Consider the following 24,237-nt stretch of genomic DNA (forward strand, 5'->3'; position numbering starts at 1 on the left):
AAAATAAAACCTAGAAGATTTAAACACTGGCTTTTTATCACTTCTCTTCTAAATCCTGTATTAGTCAAATACCAATAGAATAATCCTGATTATGCTTTGTTGCCAGATGAAAGAAATGATGGGAATTTATATAATCTCAAATACTTAAACAACTGTAAATCTACCAGTTTACAAACAAAAGCAGGAAAGGAAAAATGTAAAGGGCTTAAAGAATGTTGAAAGAAATGCACGGTTTATCCAGTTGAAAAGATGCAAGAAGAGTTCCACTGATATTTAATGCCTAGTAACTGAAGAGAAGAAACTTTCTTTGACAATCTATTATACAACATCTGTGACCAATGCCATGGGTCAAAGAAAACATATTCCTAATTGTAAAGTTCAAATGGGCTACTTGAAACCAGATTTTTACCCCACACATACTTCAACTAATGAGGACTGTTCATTTTGTACCATGTTGAAATAGATATCTCACAGCAGAGATGACAGTGAAGAGTTTTAAAATAATACAGTAGAGATCTTTCCTACACAAACCATGAAAAATCAGCAGTATTTGCCTGCTTGCATAGTAGTAACCTATGTATTTCGATCAGCACTTAACATAAGTCTCTTATTCACCTCTCCAACCAAATGTATGGTTGCCAGTGGCTACTAAAAGGAATTCCTCCTTCAGACAGAAAAAAACTTGTGATTCCATGGCCCTTTCACACATTTGCTACATGTTGGGCAGGCCAAAAGGAGGTTTTAGTGTCTGCAAATTTTAGGTTAGATTATTAGAAACTCATTGCTGTGGTCTCCATGGTTTCCATTCTTCCTCGTATCTGGTCGCAAGGGAAATGACTTAGGAAAACAAAGGTGGCAAGTTTTCTGTCTCTCTATTGTATTCCACAAGTTCTCTGTTAACTGAAGGGAACATGGAAGAAGTGGAAGGAGCACCCAATGTATGAGATGTATAAAACACATGTGATACCAACATCTCTTAAATCATAAAGAAAAGAAAACCCAAGGTGGTCAAATGGCATTTTTACATCAATTGTGCTACCACCCATGACAAAAAAGAGCATGTAGAAAAATCTGTTTTTAAAAAACACCTTGCATTCTTGGCAGCTCTCTGCACGTTTCACTTGGCCAATAAGGACATTGCCAGATCTTGTTTCCCTCCAGGGTTTGCCCCAAGAACATTAAGTAACAGAAGGTATTTCAGTAAGATTTTTCTCTCTTCGCTAACTGACAATAATCAGGTAGTTTTTTTTAAAAAAAAATCTCTGCAAGAAACTGAATACAAAAGTCATCCTGTACAACTTCAGCTGATTTTTTTTCAGATGCAATCTACTTAAAACTACACAAATCTCTGTATGTTACTAGCAGTGAAAGGTTAAGATGACTTTCATAAGACCACTGTCACTTCTCATATCCTGATTTGGTATGAAAGTAACAGAACTAGCAAAACCATTTGCAGATATAAAGCAGGAAGCTCTGGTACTCTTTGGAAGCATGCATAGTCCTCAACTCTATATAGATTATGGGAATAGTTTTCACAGGGCATGATAGTTCAGAACCAGGAATCTGATGAGTAGGACCTAGAAATAGTTTTTGGATCAAAATCCATTTACAATGTGAAAACACTGGCCCTCTAGTTATTTTCTCCTCGAATTTACATAACAAAGCACAACCAAAAAAATCTTGGTAGCTTTGTTTTTAGGCCTGTCCCTGGAGTTATTCAGGGTGCTCATTCAGAAAACTGCATTGAATAGACTACAGCAGCTCTAGTTTCTTAGATATGGCTATCATGGTTTTCTATGTGTGAGCAGATGGTGACTAGTAAACACCATATGCTCTGTATCTCAAAAACTACAGCTGATATGAGAAAACTGGAGTCATTTTTGGAATCAGCAGGTCAAATATACCCAAAATCAGGGCTGACATTTGAGGCTACAAAATGTGTGTTGGTCAGTGTATCATTTAATCACTTACAATTCTAGGTCAAACCGTTCAGAGTTGGAAGTCAATTGTCCCCCTCTCTGTTCTCTTTCCACCACGAGGCAAAGACCTTTTTAGTTAGACAGGCATTTTGTTCGTATATAATATGGCAGATGAATGTTTTTCAATGTTATGGGCTTTTTTACGTACTGTACTATGATTTAAATGTGTTTTAAATCCAATCGTTAGTCCCACTAGGGTAATTGTCTTAAAGCAATGGGAAATGGCTAAATTAACACTTATTTAGGTTTGATTGATTCAATGTATCCATAAGTGGATTGATGTTAGAATACTACATAAACAGCTATTAATATCATCTGGCTAGTTGTTGCATGACACACTATGCTGGACTAGATAGACATACGGTTTTATCTAAGAGGTTCCTTTTATGTCCAAATGCCTACCTCTTCGCCATGTTATTGTTGAGGTGTCTATGTCAAGGCGGACAAATCTGCTAATTTCATCTTCTGTTAATGTGGTAGGATCCATTTTGGTTATTCCCAGCCTCTGTAAAGACAATGCAAAGAGAAGCAAGGCACAACTGATTATTGTTGATTTGGAAGTTGGTTAAGTGAATCCAATAATAATAATAAAAAAACTTTATTTATACCTGCCACCATCTCCCCGCGGGGACTCGGGGCGGCTCACATGGGGCAAGGCCCGGTCAACATAGTTCACAAAAGTAACAACATGAATACATTAGCACAATATACACAGGTTAAAACATAATAAGATAATAAAACAAGAGTTAATACATCAGTAATAATATCAAACAACCACCAATACAATTCAGTCCACTTCATAGGTGGGGGAACTGCAGCTGCAATAATAAGGAGGACCTAGTAAAATTCAGAATAGAATTATAATGAGGCTGGTCATCCAGTGATTGTCTCCACAAAGGCCAGCCTAAACATCCAAGTTTTCAGTTGTTTCTTAAAGGAGGCTAGAGAGGGTGCCAACCTAATCTCCCTAGGGAGGGAGTTCCAGAGCCGGGGGGCCACAGCCGAGAAGGCCCTCTCTCGCGTCCCCACCAGACGTATCTGTGAAGAAGGTGGAAGCGAGAGGAGGGCCTCCTCGGAAGATCTCAGAGATCGCGTAGGTTCATAGGGGACAACGCGGTCACGAAGATAGGCAGGTCCCGAACTGTTTACAGCTTTATAGGCAATAACCTGCTGTCAGAACCCTGCTACTAGAGCCTGGATGTGGCTCTGAGTTTCAGGGTCACTGACAGTGATAAGACACCTGCGTCCCAGGACTCGGAGGAGAAACGGCTGATGGACTTGGCGGGGAATTTGCGCGGGGTTTTACTGAGCGGGAAGAGACTGTTCAAATGAGGGGGAGGGTATATAAAGGAGGGTTGGCCGGAGCCTCCCATTCTTGGCTTTTCTGATGTTCATGTTTCCTACAGTAAAAGTTCCTGGTGATACCACAGAGAGTCTCGTGTGTTCATTCAGGAGCGGCTGTGGTGAGCTGACACTAAGCCAAGAATACGGACACCATCCCGCTGTAGCGGTGAGGTGTAACATGCAAGTGGAGGATGAAGAGCTCTTGGGCGCCGGAGGAGGAAGGTCGGAAAGGGCCACTCCCGAGACGGACGCTGAGTTCCACCAGCTGGCGGCCCTGGCGTCATCCACCGCTTATGCCCAGCCAAATGGGGTAACCCAGAGGCGCGGAGTGGTGCGGGGAGATAGCACCGGAGGAGAGGAAGGTTCACCTTCCCCAGGCCCGCAAAAGATGGTGTTTCTGGAGGAGAGGATGTCGGCGATGGAGACCACCCTGGCAGTGATGTCGAGGGCGATGGAGCGCCTGGCGGTTTTGGCGGAGCCGGAGCGAGGAAGGGAACTCCGGGCTAGCTCAATGTGGGACGTGAGCATGGGAAGCAGCCAGGGCTTTGCAGACCTCCCAGCACCGAAGGGAAGGGAAATGCGAAAGGAGCCCGGTGCCCGGCCCAAGATCCAAACGAGCCTGACGCGGGTGGAGGAGAGTGACGACGAAGGGGAAAAGCCTCCGAGAATCCCGGCTACGCTCCCAACTGAGACCCTGGTGCCCCTGGCGAATGCCGGGCGTGGCACAGGACAAAGGGAAGCAGCAGCGGGGCCCACTGGCCCGCAAGGGGGCTTGCGACGGGCGGAGAATTGGGGATTGCCACCACAGGGACCCCTACCGAGACGAGAGGAACTAAGGATCGAGTTTGGGGGAGAGTCCTCTGAACTGGATTTTTTCCTGACCACGGTGAGGGGCTATATGGAGGACAATGCCCACACTTTTAGAACGGAATCCAGCCGGGTACGGGCCATTGGTGCAGTGTTGAAGAGGGGAGCGGCCAGCTGGTACGTTCAACTACACGCGCGGCGCGACCCATGTCTGGGGTCACTCCGACGCTTTATGGGGGCCCTGGAGACCCGTTTCCGAGATCCACTGGAGCAGATCCGGGCGAGGGAGGAGTTGAAGACCGTCTCCCAGGGGCAGAGGTCGGTATCTGAGTATGCGGAGGAGTTCCAATGCCTCGCTGAAAAGGTGCCGGAATGGTCTGCAGTGACAAAGATAGAACTCTTCAAAGAGGGGCTCAGGCGGGAGATCCTCTCCTGGGCGGTGCATCGTGATGAGCCTGACACACTGCGCGGATGGATTCAGCTGGCGGGGCGCATCGAGACATCGCTGGCCCAGGCGAGGAGGCACCGAGGAGGGCTACAGCAGCGGCCGCAGATGAAAGAGGGGAGCCGGAAGGAGGGATCAACCCCAGCCGGGAGGAGAACGGAGCCGACAGGGAACGTGAGCACCAGCAGGAGGGGCTGCTTCGTGTGCGGCCGTTTGGGCCACAGGGCTGCCGAGTGCTGGCAGAGAAAAGGGGAAGGCGGAGGCCCGCCCAAACCAAGAGCCGTGGCAGGGAAACGCGCCGAGGAAGAACCACCGATGAGGCACCACTCGGGGGGGTTGGTAAGTCAGGACAAAGCCATGATAGTGGTCCCCATTCAGCTGGAAAGTGGCAGCAAACAAGCAACCTGCAAAGCATTTGTGGATTGTGGATGTTCCAGGAACATCATCTCCCCTGAATTAGCCGAGGGATTGGGATGCGAAAGAACGAACCTAGAATCCCCAATAGCTTTTTCGCAGTTGGACGGATCCACAGCATCGGGATCATTAGCTAAGTACAGTGCCGAAGATGTAAAGTGTAAGATAGGGAGTTGGGAAGGAAAGGTGTCATTTGTGATATCACAAATAGCCAGCTATAATGTTATACTAGGCATGCCATGGCTGGGGCAGGCCAACCCGCAAATCAACTGGGAGGATAAGAGCATGATCTTCAGGATGAAGTTGGAAGGAGGGAGCCAGGAAGTGGAAAGGGAGCCGGGGAAAAGGGGGGAGGAAGACTCTATCAGGATAGCAGAACTGGCAGATAAATTACCCCCAGAGTATCGGGATTTTGTGGACGTATTCGATGAGAAGGAAGCAGACAGTTTCCCACCGAAGCGGAGAGTTGAAGTGAAGATAGAGCTAGTCCCAGGAGCAGAGCTTCCTAAGGCAAAAATATACCCAATGTCGGCTAGGGAAAAGGAGGAACTGAGAAAATACATTGATAAAAACCTAGCGAGGGGTTTCATAGAGCCTTCAAATTCCCCTCTAGGGGCGCCTGTGTTGTTCAGGCGCAAAAAGGACCAAACGCTGAGGCTCTGCATTGACTACAGGGGCCTGAATGCAATCAGTTCTGGAAATAAATACCCCCTACCTTTAGTGAAGGACTTGATCGCCCAGTTATCGGAGGGACAGATATTCACTAAATTGGACTTAATTGAAGCGTACCATAAATTGCAGATTAAACCAGAGGACAGGTGGAAGACGGCCTTCTCCTGTGCATTCGGATTATTCAATTATCGTGTGCTCCCTTTCGGTTTGTGCGGCGGAGGCGCCGCGTTCATGCAATTAATCAACGAAGTGTTGCATCCATTGTTGTACAAGGGAGTCTTTGTTTTTTTAGATGACATATTGTTAGTATCTCGGACTAAGGAGCAACACATAGAACTAGTCAGGGAAGTCCTGCAAAAGTTGAGAGAAGCAAAACTGTATGCGAAGCTTGCCAAGTGCGAGTTCAATAAAGACCAGATAGACTTTCTGGGGTATAGGATTTCCTCCCAGGGAGTGGCGATGGACCCTGCGAAGGTAGAAGACGTGAGGGGGTGGGAAGCCCCCAAAACACGGAAGCAGCTGCAATCCTTCCTAGGGTTCGCAAACTTCTATAGAACATTTATCAAGGACTTTGCGCGCCTCACTTTGCCATTAACGGATTTGTTAAAGACTAAAGGTAGGGGAGAAACAGCCAAAGTGAAGGCCCCAGGGGCCAAACTGACCTGGACAATAGAATGCCAGGAAGCTTTCGAAGCCCTAAAAAAGCGTTTTACTGAGGAGCCTGTCCTACAGCACCCTGATATGTCTAAAGCCTTTGTATTACATTGCGATGCGTCAGACCGGGCATATGGGGCAGTTCTGCTACAGAAAGACGAGGGGGGGAACCTGAAGCCATGTGGCTATCTGTCAAAAAAGTTTAGCGATACAGAAAAAAACTGGCCGATTTGGGAGAGAGAAGCCTTAGCGATTCTAAAAGCACTAGAGTGCTGGAGACACTTTCTGGAAGGAAGTGGAACACCGTTTGAGGTGTGGACTGACCATAGAAATTTACAGTATCTAAGATCCCCTCGTAAACTATCAGCGAAGCAAATTAGATGGGCCCAATATTTCAGCCGTTTTGATTTCAGACTCAGATTCTTCCAGGGGAAACATAATATACTCGCTGACGCTCTCTCTCGGATGCCTCAGCACGGGGGAGGAATTCAGGAATCTGAAGGGAGTATTTTTCTTGATAAGCAATGGGGCCTGGCAGTACTAACTCGAGCACAAGCGGCCAAAGAAAACAAACGTACTGCCATTTCCACGGGAGGAGGAGAAATATGGGAGGAAGAGTTGAAGCGAGCGTATGGAATGGACAAATGGTTACAAACAAACAAAGAAAAGGGAGAATTGTGTGGGGATTTGGTGTTTGTAAATAAGAAATTGTATATTCCTGAATGTTTAAGACGAGAAATGTTAAGGAAGTACCATGATAACAAGGGTGCGGGTCATCTAGGCCCCACCAGGACTATTAAACTGTTGGCCAAACAATGCTGGTGGCCCGGAATGAGGAAAGACGCCAGGGGATACGTCACGCAGTGTGAATTATGTGCAGAGGGAAAAACACCACCGGGGAAGCCCCAGGGGCTATTGCAGAAGGTGGTGGAGCCCATGAGGCCATGGGAATGCGTAGCCATGGATTTTGTAGGCGAACTACCCCCCAGCAGAGGCCACAGATACATTTGGACAATATTGGACCTATTCTCAAAACAGGCACACTTTGTGGCTCTGCCAAAACTCCCTTCAGCTGAAAAACTTGCTGATTTGTATGTGAAGCATGTATATCGCCTACATGGGTGTCCCGACAAGATAATTAGTGACCGGGGAGTCCAATTTACTGCAAAATTTTGGGGAAAATTCTTACAGCTGTTAGGAGCAGAAAGGAACCTGAGCTCGGCCTTTCATCCCGCGACCAACGGGGGGGTCGAACGTACCCAACAGACACTGTGCCAATTCTTAAGGATGTACACCAATTATAGACAGGATGATTGGGCGGACCTTCTTCCGTTTGCTGAGATGGCTTTTAACGGGGCCGTACATTCGGCCACAGGTCGTGCCCCATTCGAAATAGTATACGGACAGGAGGTGGCACCTTTCCCCAGGCTACCCGAGTGGAAGGAAGGGGAGGGCCAGACCGACGAGGAATGGCCGGCCAAAATCAAGCAAGGGTGGCAAACCGTGGTAGAGGCATTGCGGGAAACACAAAAGAAGTACAAGCTCTTTGCGGATCGTAGGCGCCGAGAGGGGGACAAATTGGGCGAAGGAGATCTGGTTTGGCTGAGCACAAAAAACCTGAAATTGGGGTTCCCATCCAAGAAATTGGCTCCACGCTATATAGGGCCATTCAGGGTAGCAAAAAGAATAAACGAAGTGACCTATGAGCTGAGGCTACCAAAGGACCTAGGAAAGGTACACCCGGTATTCCATTGCAGCCTGTTAAAAAAGTATAAAGGAACTCTGGACAGCGGAGAACAATAGTTGTGTTTAATCTTTTCCTTCCAGGACGAAGGGGAGGAGGACGCCATGTCAGAACCCTGCTACTAGAGCCTGGATGTGGCTCTGAGTTTCAGGGTCACTGACAGTGATAAGACACCTGCGTCCCAGGACTCGGAGGAGAAACGGCTGATGGACTTGGCGGGGAATTTGCGCGGGGTTTTACTGAGCGGGAAGAGACTGTTCAAATGAGGGGGAGGGTATATAAAGGAGGGTTGGCCGGAGCCTCCCATTCTTGGCTTTTCTGATGTTCATGTTTCCTACAGTAAAAGTTCCTGGTGATACCACAGAGAGTCTCGTGTGTTCATTCAGGAGCGGCTGTGGTGAGCTGACAACCTGCACCTTGAATTGGGCTCAGAGTATTATCAGCAGCCAGTGAAGCCGCTTTAACGGGGGGGTTGACCGCTCCCTGTAAGCAGCTCCAGTTAATAACCTGGCTGCCGACCATTGTACCAACTGCAATTTCCAGACCATCTTCAAGGGCAGCCCTACATAGAGCGCATTACAGTAATCCATCCTTCAGGTAACTAGAGCATGGACCATCATGGTCAAGTCAGACTTCTCGAGGTACGGTCGCAGTTGGTGCACAAGTTTTAATTGTGCAAAGGCCCTCCCGGCCACAGCTGACACCTGGGCATCAAGTGACAGCGATGAATCCAGAAGGACTCCCAAACTGCGGATCTGCACCTTCAGGGACAGTGTGACCCCGTCAAGCACAGGTAGCCACCCTATGCCCCAACTGGTCGAACGACTGACCTGGAGGACCTCTGTCTTATCAGGATTAAGCCTCAACTTGTTGGCCCCCATCCAGCCCATCACAGCGGCCAGGCACTGGTCTAGGATCTGAGGGGCTTCCTTGGAAGTAGGTGGAAAGGAGTAGTGGAGTTGAATGTCATCTGCGTAGAGATGGCACCGAACTCCAAAACCCTGGATGACCTCGCCCAGCGGTTTCATGTAGATATTAAAAAGTATGAGCTTGCTTTCAGAAATCTCTTCTCATCTGTACTTTTGGCAACCACATTGTAGTGGCCGCTTTCTCTCCCCGTCCTCCCCCTCTCCATACTGTATACTGATGTTAAGTAAACTGGTATTTATATACATATTTCCACATAACTTTTCTTTAGCCATGCCGTTAAGTATACTTATTTACAATTATCGACATACACAGGCCTTTATAATGAAATAATAAATTGGCAGCAAATTTAAATTTAAAACTCCAGGATTATGAGTTTTGTAGGACATTTTCTTCAACTCCAAAATTCATCGGTCAGCAAAAGGACATCTTCCTATCCTGAAGAATCCACTACATTTTTCACCTGATTTACAAGCCTAAACATTAACCTAGTAAAAATCCCAGTTAGTGTGGCCTTTTCCTTTTAGACATCACACATTTAAACTAGTAGGAAGAAAAGAAAAATATCATCACCAACTTTATCACCAAGGATCAGTTTGTCTCTTTTTTCTACACTTCTCTAAATGGAATGAAACATTGGAAAACATTTTCTAATAGCTTTTTTCACGTAAGTGTTCAAGTCTCTGTAAGAACCACTTCATTGCAGGAATAAATATATAAACCATCATGAATTGTTTTAAAATGCAGATTTTAAAAAGATAATCACTGGTGGTTTAAAAATTTAAAATGCTGGTTGTGTAGGTGCTTTGCAGCCATCCATTGCCACCCAGTGGTTTTCAAAGACACTAACTAAACCATAAATTAAATCTGAAAAATGATATATTTTTTTAGCTTTATAGCAATGTTCAAATAAACTCTAGTTGATGTTAATGAAGCAACAGAAATGGAGGAATCCTTGGTGTTGTGTTCCTGTCTCTACCATTGGCTGCAAGGAATCTGCTTCTGTTTCACCATGGCTGTTTCATCATCCAAACTAACAAACTATGGTTAGACTTAACTATTGTTTGATCAAGGTCCAGAAACTCCTGATCAATGCATGATTGCTTAACCTCTCAGAAATTTCTGCTGTAAATTGGACTGCCATATTCTTTATTAGTGCTCAGTACAACTGCCAATGGAACACTGACTGCAACTGTAAAAAATGTATACGATCTAGCTATATCTTTATCCATCAGGGGTTGAGAACTGTGGTCAATAAAATCCTATTCCATTTACATCAATGGTTCCCAGCCTTTGGTCCTCCAGGTGTTTCGGAGTTCAGCTCCCACAATTCCCACAGCTGATAAGCTGGCTGGGTTTTCTGGGAGTTGATGCCAAAACACCTGAAGGACCAAAGGTTGGGAACCACTGATTTATGTAATTATGATTTCATTAACTATGACACAACAGGTGAATTTATCAACTATAGAGGCAACATTTCCAATTTGTTTCTTCTATTATGAGAAGGGGGGGAGCTCCTTGAAATGTAGGAATACAGGCCTAACCAAAAGTAGTTTTGGTTTTTAGGTTGCCATATCTATGAACAACTCCATATACAGTTAACTCCAACTGTATTCATATACTCCTAAATTTCCTCAAGGCCTTGAGCATCTTATTTACTGAGAATATAACACTGAAATACAGAGGGGGTTGTTTTTTTTTTTCCTTTCAAATTCAGTTTGGCTATAGAAATCAGTATGTGATGAGATAAGTAAGTTGACTGGGACTTGATTAAAAGAAAGAAAAGATATACCATTAAAAGCAACTTACTTTTAAACGTGCAAGTTGTATAGCTGAAAATTTCCTCTCTCCATGGAATAATGGAACCAATCTATTATATAAGGCCTGTAAAGACCACACAACAACAAAAATCATAAGAAAACCACTCTCCATCAAAGATTTCACTAGAATGCATTCCTGACTTTCTTCAAAAATAACATTTAAGTTTTACATGGTACTAATACCATTCTAAATTTAAATCTATTTGCAATAGATGTTTAGATTTTCCTATTGAAAGAAAAAAAAACTATGGATACAAAGCAAAATATTGTCACACCTAACAAAATATTGAAGGATAAAGAAGGGGTGTGTGTATATACATTGCAAAGGCCTCCTGCCTACAAAAGTAATATATGGCCATATACGGTGGGAAGCCTAATTCTAAAGACACCAGAACCCATATGATTTTGGAAGCTAAGGAGGGTCAACCTTGTACTTGGATGGGAGACCACCAATGAGTACTAGGTGCTGTAGGCTAAATTTAGAGGAAGGAATTGGTAAACCCACTTCAGAGTATTCCTTACATAAGAAAACTCTATGAAACTCAAGAGGTTGCCCTAAGTCAACAGGTAACTTGGAAGTCACACATATAAAATCATAGAATTGGAAGAGATCTTGTGGACCATCCAGTCCAACCTCCTGCCAAGAAGCAGGAAAATCACATTCAAAGATCACATACATTCATACTGGTCAATGATAAACTGTTTGAAAGTTTTTTAACTACTTCATTTTATAAAACATTCACTGTAACATTTATAAAACAAATTAATGGTGGAAATGATGCCCTTACCTTATCAGACTGGGTGTTTTCGTGCAAAATCCTGGCATCTATGGCAGCAGCCAGCAAGTTATTTGCTGCAGTAATGGCATGAATATCACCAGTTAAGTGAAGGTTGAACTACAGATGAACGAAAAATGAGACAGACATTCATTTTGCACACTCCATTAAATGAGTATCATCTGGTGAAACCCATCCAAGCTTTTTTTACTTGTGGGATTAACAACTCAGATGAACAACTTTTAAAATGATGTGGAAATAATATTGAATCATCATCATTGTGGCTGAAGAGATTTAATATGAGATAGGTGGTCCCAGTTCAATGTGTGATAGCCTAAAGCCGGAATTACCTAAGTACAAATGTATGAAGGCAAATTGGAAAAGAAGCATTTTTCAGGATGTGGCAACCTGTAATTTGATTCATATGGATAAGTTTGTAACACTTTTAAGAAGTTTTGAAATATGAATACAGAGGGATAAAATAGTTGGCACTTCAAAACGGTTCTGTGAATTACCCTCAATCTTAATTAGAAACACAGTATTAAATACACGCCCTTTTTATGTTTTGATGATCTTTTTTTCTCAATACAGCTGAGCATAACTGTTCAAAACTATCCCAGAATACAGGATCAAATTAATATAAATCAGGATTGCCTCTCCCATTAAGTGTGCCGTTTTGCAGTTTGCTTCAGCATCAAAATGTATTGAACCATATCTGCTAAAATTACTTTATTGGCTTAAAACAAGCAACTGTTTTGAAGCGACTGCAGCTCTTTTCTATGCATTTACTCTAAGTCAGTGTAGTGGGAATTGAGATTTCCTTTTTTAAAAAATTAGACTGACATACCTCTTCCATTGGTATGACCTGAGCATATCCGCCTCCTGCGGCTCCACCTATACAAAAAAGAAACTTTTATTTTAAGAAGATGTTACATATAAGCTCCTGTTATATTAAGAACAGCAGTAGTAGCAGCAACAATCTGAAGGAAAATAGAGGTAACAACAACAACAACAACTTTATTTGTAACCCACCCTCTCTCCCCTAAGGCACTCAAGGTGGCTCACAAAAACAAAAACAAAATAGAAATAAACAGCAATAAAAACAATTTAAACAAGCAATTAACTTTTCACAAATAACACAATAATCATTAAAACTGGTAATAAGTTCCATAAATAACCTAATTAATAGAATCAACATGAAAAATGAACAATTAAAAATGTGGCTATGCAATGAGTTTGGGTAATATGTTCTCAGTCAGCCTCATAAGAAGTTAATAAAAACTAATCAACCTCCTCTTTGAAGGCCAGTGTACAGAAGTGTGTTTTAAATTGCTTCTTAAAGGAGACGAGTGAGGAAGCTGTTCTTAATTCAAAGGGGAGGGAGTTCCAGAGGGAAGGGGCAGTCCCAGAGAAGGCCCCCTCCCTCGTTCCCACCAACCGTGCTTGAGTCGGGGGTGGGACTGAGAGCAGAGCCCCCTCCCATGACCGCAGTATCCATGTAGGTTTATATGCAGAGACGTGGTTAGTTAAGTGGCCTGGACCTGGACCATTTAGGGCCTTAGTTTACGGCTTTTGTTTAGTTTAATAAATCACCTACACAGAATTAAGAAATTTAGATTTTGGTTTCTGAATTATTTTTGAATAAAAATAATTCAGAAACAAAGAAGAATCTACACTTCAGATGGCACTAGTTTACACAGCTGAACTTTTATTGCTTGTCTTTTTTGAGTAGCATATTATCATGCCAGCCAGTATGGGAGAACAGAAAAACCTTGAATTTGCACAATATCATTCCCTATTTCCCATTATTTGGGGACTGCTTTTAGAAAAAATGTACTTTTCTCAATCTCACTTCTGGATCACTAGATGATGTTAACCCATATAATATGAAATGATGCCACTGCATCAAATATTAAAGAACAAGTACCTTTAACACCAAATGTAGGTCCCTGGGATGGTTGCCTCAGGCAGGCAAAGGAATTGACTTTAAGGTGGGCTGTTAGCGCTTGAACTAAACCAATTGTCACAGTGCTCTTTCCTTCTCCAAGAGGGGTGGGTGTAATCCTAACAAATAAAGGAAGGCAACATACATTTGATCAATAGATTTGTCTAACAAAGGATATTAAAACCAATGAACTGAACCAAAATATGTAAAAATACAATGAATTTCAACATAATGGCACTATTACAAAATTTGAAATACCACCATATTTACAGTTATGATGTTTCCACCATTAATCTTTATCTCTCATCTGTTTTAATATCTAACTTAAGCCTCAGGAAAATCATCCATAATTGTGGCAGTTGCTCTGAGAACCTGGGAGATGCACTGAACTCTGTATAGATCTAAATTCAAGATAAAAACTCAAAACTTTCTTGAAAAACCATCTTTCAAAATGTAAAGGACATATATTAACTGGTCTCATTGAATGCACCATGGGAATAATTATATCTTAACTGCTCCAAGAATTAATGGGAAAAACATGTTTTCTTGTATAAGACTATCCTGCTTTTTCAAATAATGCAATTTCAGCTTTCTCCCATTATAGCTGGCCTGTTTTTGAAAGAAACTATTTACACATCCTCCAAATCCCATATGTAGCAATTAGTGTTGCTACTTGGATATAGGATGTGGCCGCTATAACTAATTCCCAACAGATTTTGGATAGGCCCAGATGCTATACAGTTCTTTCACGTGCAATGAAAGTACTTGATATCCCTTCACCTGAATCCAAATTTCAGCTATAGCTATTGCCTCACCAGTTGAGATGGAAGAAAGGGATATGGAGGTACTGGTGCAGGCTGAGTACCCCTTATCTGTAATTCTGAAATCTGAAATACCCCCAAATACCAAACTTTCCATGTGGGTGACTAAGTTAGGCATATATTTGCTTTTTGATGCTTCAGTCTACATAAACTTTGTTTCATGCACTAAATTATATGCTGTAATCAAAGGTTCCTTGAGGTTATGTATATACGGTGACATATGAAATATAAATGAATGTCATATTTGACTTGGATCCCATGTGCAGGATATCAAACTCACTATATATTATATCCAAATACAGGTATTCCAAAATCTGCTGGGGGGGGGGATCCACAACCTAAAGAATTTCTGGTCTCGAGCATTTATAAGGAACATTCAACCTCTAACAAGAACAGGGATAGATGTTCATCCACACTTTCTCCCCCTTTCTCCATCAGTTAGGAAAAAGTCATACTTGAAGAGGACAGCTGCAGATGAAAGTTCAGGTTTGGGAAGGAAGGGGCAGACTCAGTTTATATGGTACCTCATTGTGCTTGAAGATGTGTTAAGGATTAAAGTTACAGTACCATATCCAAGCTGGCAATCCTATAACAGCAGCAATACAACTGCAAATATACTTAGTTACCTTAAAAATACTTAATTCCCTACTACTTGCTATGCTGATGATAACCAGTCCAACAATATCTAAAGGACTACAAATAGTCAACCTTTGTTTAGAACAGTGGTTCTCAACCTGTAGGTCCTCAGGTGTTTTGGCCTACAAATCCCAGCCAGTTTACTAGTTGTTAGGATTTCTGGGAGTTGAAGGCCAAAACATCTGGGGACCCAGAGGTTGAGAACAACTGGTTTAGAACATGTAGTAGGAAGTCAATTACTGTTTCATTTTTATGGCTGCTTGTGAATTAGGGTCGTGCTATAATTCCCCTGCTTCCATTACAATGATAAGGGGATGGCTGAGGTGCTCTCTGAATCCCCTTTCATCTAAAGTAGTTTTGATGGAGGTGAACAAAGCACCAAACAATTACCAGTTTCAACGATGGAAATAGAAAGTGCTGTTGTTCCATGAAACGATGCTTCAGGCAGCAGCATCTGGCATTTCAAAATATGCATTGACCCTTACTAGCAGCTCTGTTTGTTCAAGGAACATCAAATATAAAATCATCTGGATATCTGTCTTCCTAAAGTACTTCAATATTTTAAAACAGTTATTATAGACAAGGACCAATGAACATACCAATGACTTGTGATCTTCAGTTGTGAATTTTATAATGGAGGTGGTAACTGGTTCAATATCGTTTGAGAGAAATGTAAAGACTTTAAATGTAGGTTACCAAACATCCTCCTTTTTTACGAACACATTGTCTTTCTAAGAGATAAAATTTCTGTCCAGGTAGGTTTTTAAATTGTCTGTTTTCATCAATAGCTCCACTAGATGGGACAGAGGCTACCCTGATGTGCTCAGAAAGAATGAAAGAAAGAAAAACCAACGAATGAATGAACAGACAGACAGCCAGATAGCAAGAAAAAGACTTTGAATGGGGTGAGGGAGAAAGGAAACAGACTTGAAAGAGGAAAGCAAGCTAGCTGAGAAAGGTGGCAGAAGAATGGAGTGGGAGAAGTGGCTGCCATAAAAGGCATGGGAGCAGAAAAGGAAAAATATAAATACAACAAAGATTAAGAGTATTTCTAGTAACACTTAGCACAGCTTTACAGTAAGGCTATTAATGGTGAAAGTTGTCATGGTGATGGGTAGCTTGAAGTAGTTAGTTGGTAAATGTGTTCTGCTATTTCCCCTTTTCAAAGTAAGATTCAGATTCTCTTTAGAGGTAATCGCATGCACTCAAGGGGATGTGGTTATGGATGCTCCAGTCCTGCAAAAATACTACCCTTCCATATATTCTGATGTCAGATCTTATGGGATCAAATGAAATATGATAACTGCTTCTTACAAAGGGCAATTCTATCTTCTTCCCCACAATCCACAATATCCCTCAGTTAATATTTCAATAGTTTAAATCATATTGTTTCTGATGCACATGACCTCAGAGAGCAATTTTCTCTTTGATGGATGTCCATGGCTTGTATCATGAATCAAAGGATGTTGCAGTAAAACTTCAGAGACCAATATTCTTTGTAAAACTTTATATTATGTTTCTTTTTCCAATTGTATTCTCCTTTAAAAACAAGAATGTATACCACACCTAAGTATGATAAATTATTGTGCCTCTGCCTAGATTTCAAAAGCACTCAGACAATTCATTTGGGGAATTTCTGTCATCAGCTGGAAAAAATTCAAATTAAAAAACAAAAGAAAAGACTACGTTTTCATTCACATCACTCCCACTCAAAGTCTAAGAGGAAACTTTGCCAAGATATGCTCGCCTTAACTGTTTAAATCTGTGATACTTTAGGACATGCAGTGAAATAAGTAGTTTATTTAAGGTATATGGCATTAAGGATTACATTTTCATTCCCAAGGGCATACAAGCATTCATGGATATGCGAGCCAAAAGGGGAAACTCCTATAAGCATGACCTCCTGAAGACTCTAGCATAAAATCCACCTTTAATTAGAAACATCTTTCCTTTAACTTTCGAAACTTTGCAAAAAGTCCAGCTGTCCTTTGCAGACTACATTTGCTTCTGGTAAGCTGAAATAGTCCTGTTACATTTGACCATCTTAAAAAAAAAAAAAAAACAGAGCATTTTGCCCTGAATAAAGCAACAAACCATGTTTCCCATCTGATGTATCTGCTGTGAAAGCACATGCCGTAATATTGGTAAATTTCTTTGCCTCCCCACCAGTCTTCTGTGACATTGAAAAATTACTCCATGTGGTTTTCTAGAAAGAGGAGACCTGTCTGTCTCATTTCCATTAGTGAAAATAGAGTATTATATTTTAATTATCACTGTCAAGAGTCAGGATTGCAGCAAAGATTGAGTAAATTGTTGGGTTAAAATTATTTCATTTCATGTGTTAATATGGCTTTATTCACTTCTTATGTAAAACAAAGGATTATATCATTGTATGGATGAACATGCATGAAGCTGGCAGAGTTTGACTGGTTGGTCATGATATGGTAATGTGGTATGTGTTCACATGTGACACATATCTTGCATGCAACTTTGAATAACAGAACCACAATAGCACATCTGGATTAGAAGAAGAAGCAGCTGTTTTGGCAGAGGCTAATGTGGTGTACAGAAATACTAAGACAGCTGATATTTTTTTTCCATCAGACATACTATTCATTCTACACTTATAGACACACAGTTAGAAGAGCTGCCAAGGTTAGGGAACAATATAGAGAAGAGAAAAAGTTAAGACTGAGCCAAATGGCTTCCTCCATCACAGTTCCACATTGACCTTTCAGCTAAGTCCTTAAGTGCAATACCTGATAGGGTCAGACTCAATAGAAAGATTAATGAGGGAAATGCAACAAATCTGTTCCAGGCGGCAAACATCAACAAATGGAGCCAGGGAGGAAAGATGAATAAGAGAGCATGAGGGACCAACTTTGCAAATGTGTGAACTGAAATCTGGAAAGAATCCTATTAAACAAAGAAAATACAAATTGCCCCTTCATTATATAAGAGAGTAATAAAATAAAATGGGTCTTACCCAGCAACCAACACTAATTTTCCATCTGGCTGATCTTTCAACCTTTCCAGCAAGGACAAGCGTACTTTGGCTTTGGTTTGGCCATAGATTTCAATTTCATCTGTGAGCAATCCTATCTCTCTGGCAAGTACATCAATGCCTTTTGGACTCTGTGCTCGGGAAATCTCAATATCACTGCAAAAGAAAACAAATTGAAGCCAGAAAAATCACTCTCGGCCCAGTTGGTCAAATGCAAGGAATTAACCATTCTTCTTATCTCTGAAAATAGTATGTCCCTATAGGCAGACCAGTCTTCTCCTCTGCTCCAAAATTGCAATGCATTCCGAGACATGCCTACTAAGTCTCATTCAGCTGAATGGAGTTTATCCCTATTACAGTTTGTATAGACCTACAGAACACCCAGAGCTTTTCAATACAATTAAAATAAGGCTGTTAATGGGTAAAGACGGGTAAAAAATATCAAATTTTAAAGAAATTGTCACAGTTCAGTAACAGAGCTTATGCTTTGCATAAGAAAGTTTCTATCATATGTGTTTGTGTGTGCACATGCAAAAGGGAGAGAAACTTGTGTGTATAAGAAGCAAAAAATTGGGAGGATATACTGTTCTGAGTCACAGCTACTGGTTCATCTATCTACCCTGTTATCTGCTAAGGTTTTTTTAAGGTATTGATCAGAATCATGCCTAGAGCTTGAAAAAAAATGCTTTTCAAACTACAACTCCCAGCATCCCATAGCCAGAATAGCCAGTTATGTGTATGCAAATAATAATGTAGCATAACGGGCTAGAGACATGTAATAATGGAGGAAGATCTGGGAGTAACTGTTACTGCAGAAGTGACCAAGTCAACTGGATATAAAAATTATGGATGATAACTGGAGGTGAATGCAAAAGTGGCACAGAGGCACTGCATGATAAATACTATTTTCAACTCAGTGAGAAATGGGGGTGAGGAAAATCCTACTCCAATCTGGAGAATTTTAATACTGGGTCTTTGGGGGGATGATGTTACTACAATGTCTTTGGCACTGACTCTAATTAACACTCAGAGCTCATCGAGCGCCTGAAGCAGATGTTCACCGTTTCAATTGGTATGCTCTTTTCTCACCACTTTTCAATGAATGACTCATTTGTTTCACTGTAATGCTACACATTATTGAATAAGGATACTTTATATGTTCCATCTGGCCATCAATGTTTCATTTCTGAATAAAATAGACAATTGTGAAGCTCTAATAGCCAAACAAACAAATCCTAACACATGTAAAATATTTACATATATTTTAATCTAATTCCATAACACAATATTCATGTTGGCTTAATTTAAGAGCATTTTGAAATTGATATGCTTTCTGTTCTCACACATGAGGGAATGTACTTATTTGATCAGTATACATTTCAAGATACCCATTCTCTTTCTTAAAAGCCACCTGGAAGTGTATGGCCTATTAAAAACCTCTAACACCAGAATGCAAATTGCCTGGAGAGAAGCCTTTCTTAAGAGATCAATTTGGTTTTTAACTATTTTATAATCTTTTAAAGATATATTAAGAAAATAGGACATGACCATCTGTCTAGAGAAACTCTCAAACTGTTCTATATTAAGTTACTGTATCAGGGAAATAATCTTCTGTTTCAGAAAAATAATATTGTCTCCAATCTGGTTCATATATACCACTCTTCCATAGAAGCAATGTAGAACTGCAAACATTCTCAGGCTCCCACTATGCCTACAATGTGCCTCATGAGGCAACCACACACACACAGATATTTTGATAAACCATTCACCTCCAAAAGACAGAAGAAGACCACATGAATCCTGTGTGTAGGCAGATGATATGTTTTGTTAATAGTTTCATTCCTCCGCCTTACACCAATGAGAGTGTTATGTTTGGAATGGTACTCTACTTCCATCAAACTCCATTGCTTTTGGCAGACAGTTCTAAGTTTGTTGAAAATCAGACCTGATCTTACGGAAACTACATACCAAGCAAGATGAGTTGGTATCTAAACCTACATGTTGGGAAGGATGCCAATGGCTCTAATTATTCTGATTCCATAACCAACTCAAATCAATATCTGTCTCATGTCTCCTGGCTCTGAGAGGTACTTGGGGCACTGAAGCAGAAAGGGAGGAATCAGCTGGATCATGAAGACCTGTGCTGAAAGATCTTCAAGATCAAACTGATGATGAACCCAGAATTAGCCTCCAAACTTGAGTTAGAACCTATCACCCAGGAGCTTGAACTGAGAAACCCTGGGCCCAATTCCTCTAAAATTGTTTTAAGGGAATTTGCTGAAATTTCTACTTTGCCTCTTTACCAACACTAACAGGGGTTAACAGAAACAATTAAGTAAAAGGTCAAAGCACACACCACAAAGGACTCTGATCTTCAGGAAGGCAGCAAAGCCTAGCAAAGTCATCTTAGAGAAACCTGTCAGATTTGGGATTTCCAAAGCCCTCCAATACACCTCACCTGACTAAGCCTCAGAAGACATCCACATACTGTTCTTTTTGAACAGTATGCAGATTGAACATGGACAATATGAGATGAATTTCAGCATCACCCTTGTAAGTCTAGTCCACCTTTTAACAAGTGTGGAACTAATGTGTAGTGTTTCAACTTTGGTCTCGATTTCTACTCCTAGGAGCCCCAAAACTGATCAGGTATTCATTCTGGGAGATGATCTATAAATATCTTGAGGGCCAAAGATTGACAGACACTCAAACAATGAACAAATAATACTTGGTTTTCCTTTGTATTATATGGTCTGATTGGCATCAATTGTGTTCCTGTTTTAAACTTTCAACTGAGATAAATGTATAACAAAACTGCAATTATTTTGTGCCACACACACACACACACACACACACTTACTTTTCCAGTCAGCAACAGTGGCAGCACCAATCATCACAGAAATTCAGACTGGAAGAATTCAATTTGTAACTTGAAAAATCGTATGAATTTTATCATGTTGACTCCTTCCTTTAATTTTAACTAAAGCTGCCATGTGAACCCATCACAAAGTTTTCAGACTCAGAAGAATGAAGCAAGTAGAACACCCCAAGCTCCTTGGTAGAAGAGGTAGATGAAAATGGACTGAATTATTAATAGAACAGCACAGTGAATGTTTAATATACGATGAGACTAGTCAATACTTTTTTTAGACAAAGGAAACACACACAATTTGAAGATTTGTAAGATAGATGTGATTTGGTCTAGCTTATCATCTGAAGTATGGAGTGCTTTTTACGTTTCCTACCTGGGGACAGGTGAAAGGGGCTGTAACTTCAAGCAACGGAGATTCCAGGTCTTATACTGCTGGTTTTCTATCCATCGCTCTGTGAGCTTTATCAAGTTCTTTTAGAAACAAAAAAAAATCAGGACCATAATATTCAGTACCATATTCTCTTGCCATTATCGTCACTTTTCAATTTGCAATTAGTTTTCTTACAGATGACTGAAGCACACTACTGAACTTGTACATTGATTAGCTGATTGCACAAGAAGGAATCATGATGCAACTACACCGCTGGAAACTCATATGAAAGATCAATGCAAACTGAATATTGCACAAATGTGTGATAGCCAACAGTTCTCAAAGTCTAAAGCAGTTGCAATCAACAGAGAAATTTACCCATGAAGAATTTAGCTTATATCTCTATCCTTCCTTTATTCTTGTGCCTAATTGCATTAAGGGCTGTTTTTCTTTCATGTCCCATCTTTCAAGAGTAACAAAATAGTCTTACTAACCTGCATACATATGGCCACAGCCAGCTGATGTATAGCTTCAGTTGGTGTGTGGCTGTTGGACCTTATAGGATGTTCACCAGAACCATTCTGTCCTATGAAATAAAAGAGAATCACACACAGTAAATTGGGAAATACAGGTGGAATTGAGAAGAAAAATGGCACCATTGTGATTTTTACTACCAACTACAAGAGAAGCTATGTACATCATACTAGACACTCTCAAAATGATCCCAAGGACTTATGATCCTAATGTTATGTTTTAATACTTGAGTGTGGAAAAATACATGTAGTACTATTACATTTTCACAATGTGGGGATGTGGGCACTGTTATAGGGAAGATTTAGATAGCCTTCCAAAGGATATATTCTAAATATCTGCCAGACACATAGATAACACGCAGTATATAGATACCTGCTTTTAATAAATGAAAGGGCCTTTTCCTTGATTAGGGAAAAAGGTGTAATTCTGTATGGCTTAGCCTAGTGTTCACATACACATTTATGCTAGGCTGCCATATATACCTCCCATGTACTGAACAATTTCCTCCACAAGGACATGCTTCATGAGAAGGAGGCAGGATCACAAAAGCATCTGGATATATCCTGTAGCCAGAAAGGAAATTAGATCACCTGCAAAGGGAACAGGGATAGCATAGGGGTGTTGTGTGGTTTCTGGGCTTTATGGCCATATTCTAACAGCATTTATCTTGTGATGTTTCGCCTGCATCTGTGGCTGGCATCTTCTGAGGTGAAGCACCAGGAGAAAATGCTGCTAGAACACAGCCATACAGCCTGGAAACCACACAGTACTCCAGTGATTCCAGCCATGAAAGTTTTCAATAATACACTGATAGCGTATACCTCACAACCTGAGGCTGCCTGCCATAAATGTGGGTGAAACATCAGGAGTAAATGCTTCTGGAACATGGCCATACAGCACAGAAAATACACAACAATATTAACTGATAGCTTAATTTTGCATCTGGCTGCAGGAAGATAATAAGATGCTTTTGCAACCCTGCTGGTTCCCTGTGAAGTACAGAATACCCACACAGGGTACTTAAGAGGCTGTTCAATATGGCAAGAGTGATTTGGGTGCTTCAGAGAGTTGAAGAAAATCCCAGTAATATCCCCCCCAAAAAGGGCATATGCATGGCTAAGAGACCGTTATGCATGCAGATGTTCCTATCAGGAAGCCAGCCAACGGAAATAGGAGGTGATGTACTTTTGTCCTTGTTCTGAGCTTTCCACACACAACTGTATGAACACAGCATTGAAATACAATATAACTTTGATCTGAACTGGCATAGTTTTTGTGATACTTTCAAAAACAATTTGTGGTATACAAGTCTGATGTTCAAAAGAAATATATGGAGAGAGCCTTTGTGAGTTCTTGAATGTACCTAAAAGATCTCTTCCTAGTGCTGAGGACACAAGTCATAGCACACAAAATCTTTCTTCCATTCTTGCTCTGCTGTTTATTTTCTCAGTGATTGAACAGAGCCACCTGGTTCTAGTTTACAAACAAAATGTAACTACAAGCTCAATGTAAGTTCTACATCTCAGCCTATATTAAAAATCTGGGAATACATTTTACATCTCTAAAGTTTAGAAACTTTAATGAAACCAGCAAATCACTCTTTGTAACACATCCTCCTTTCTAACCACTTTCTGATTAGAAAAATACAGAGTGTCACTAGACATTCTGCAGAGTTCTCCTTTACCAGGAAATCAGAAGCCTTTGGGTTCTTCTAAAATCCATGTGGTTAAGAGTATCTACTATGGAATATGCATGAGAAGGCTGTGGTTGGAATCACAATTGTATGCATGAAGGATAACTGGACAGCTGTGTAGATCATTTTCACTTCTCATACAAAACTATGTCAGAGGGCTGTTGCAAAGACAAACTGTTCTGTGCATTTGAATACAAAGTTATGGAAATTACAAATGATTAGAGGGATGAGTAGCCATGCTGACAATTGATTTTTTTTCACAAGATTAATTAAGCGGGAAACTCACAGGGCCAGAGTCAAAGTAAGTTTTAATGTTATGTCCAATTTTGCATCTGTATAGACAGATAAGATTGTGCCAACTGGGAAACTTAAGTCTCAACCTTTTCTTCTTCCAACTACTAAGTTAATATAGTGGGAGCTATTTTGAACTCAGCGTACAGAAACTGATTATAAGTGCATCTACTCTGTAGAATTTCTGCAGGTAAACATCACTCTAACTGCCTTGGCTCAGTGCTTTGGAATCATGAAAGTTTTCATTTTACAAGGTCTTTAACCTTCTCTGCCAAATATTGATGGTGTATCACCAAGCTACACATCCCAGGATTCTATAATATTGAGTCACACAGTAGTTAAAATGATGTAAAAGTACACCAATTTAACATTCCTACACTGAGGACTAAAGGGGAAAATAGGAGAGAGAAATTGAGATATTTTAACGGCATGTAAAAAAGTGACATGATAGGGAATTAATCAGGAGTGCCCCAGCCAACTTGGGATAGT

The 24,237-nt window shown here is 41.0% G+C and overlaps 1 protein-coding gene across 5 annotated transcripts in view; it reads right to left on the reverse strand.

Moving 5' to 3' along the window:
* Nucleotides 1-24,237, reverse strand: part of mthfd1l (methylenetetrahydrofolate dehydrogenase (NADP+ dependent) 1 like) — a 153,800-nt gene that overhangs the window by 100,929 nt on the left and 28,634 nt on the right. For all 5 annotated transcript variants that reach the window (XM_062977297.1, XM_062977294.1, XM_062977285.1 and 2 more), the window contains exons 9-16: nt 21,725-21,816; nt 21,234-21,331; nt 17,971-18,144; nt 13,510-13,646; nt 12,430-12,476; nt 11,595-11,702; nt 10,796-10,870; nt 2,382-2,484 (exon numbers count right to left, since the gene is read on the reverse strand). In XM_062977297.1, the coding sequence (XP_062833367.1) occupies nt 2,382-2,484; nt 10,796-10,870; nt 11,595-11,702; nt 12,430-12,476; nt 13,510-13,646; nt 17,971-18,144; nt 21,234-21,331; nt 21,725-21,816 (834 nt within the window). The remainder of the gene's footprint in view (nt 1-2,381; nt 2,485-10,795; nt 10,871-11,594; nt 11,703-12,429; nt 12,477-13,509; nt 13,647-17,970; nt 18,145-21,233; nt 21,332-21,724; nt 21,817-24,237) is intronic.

Source organism: Anolis carolinensis, chromosome 1 (assembly GCF_035594765.1).
Source record: "Anolis carolinensis isolate JA03-04 chromosome 1, rAnoCar3.1.pri, whole genome shotgun sequence".
Lineage (NCBI taxonomy): Eukaryota > Metazoa > Chordata > Lepidosauria > Squamata > Dactyloidae > Anolis > Anolis carolinensis.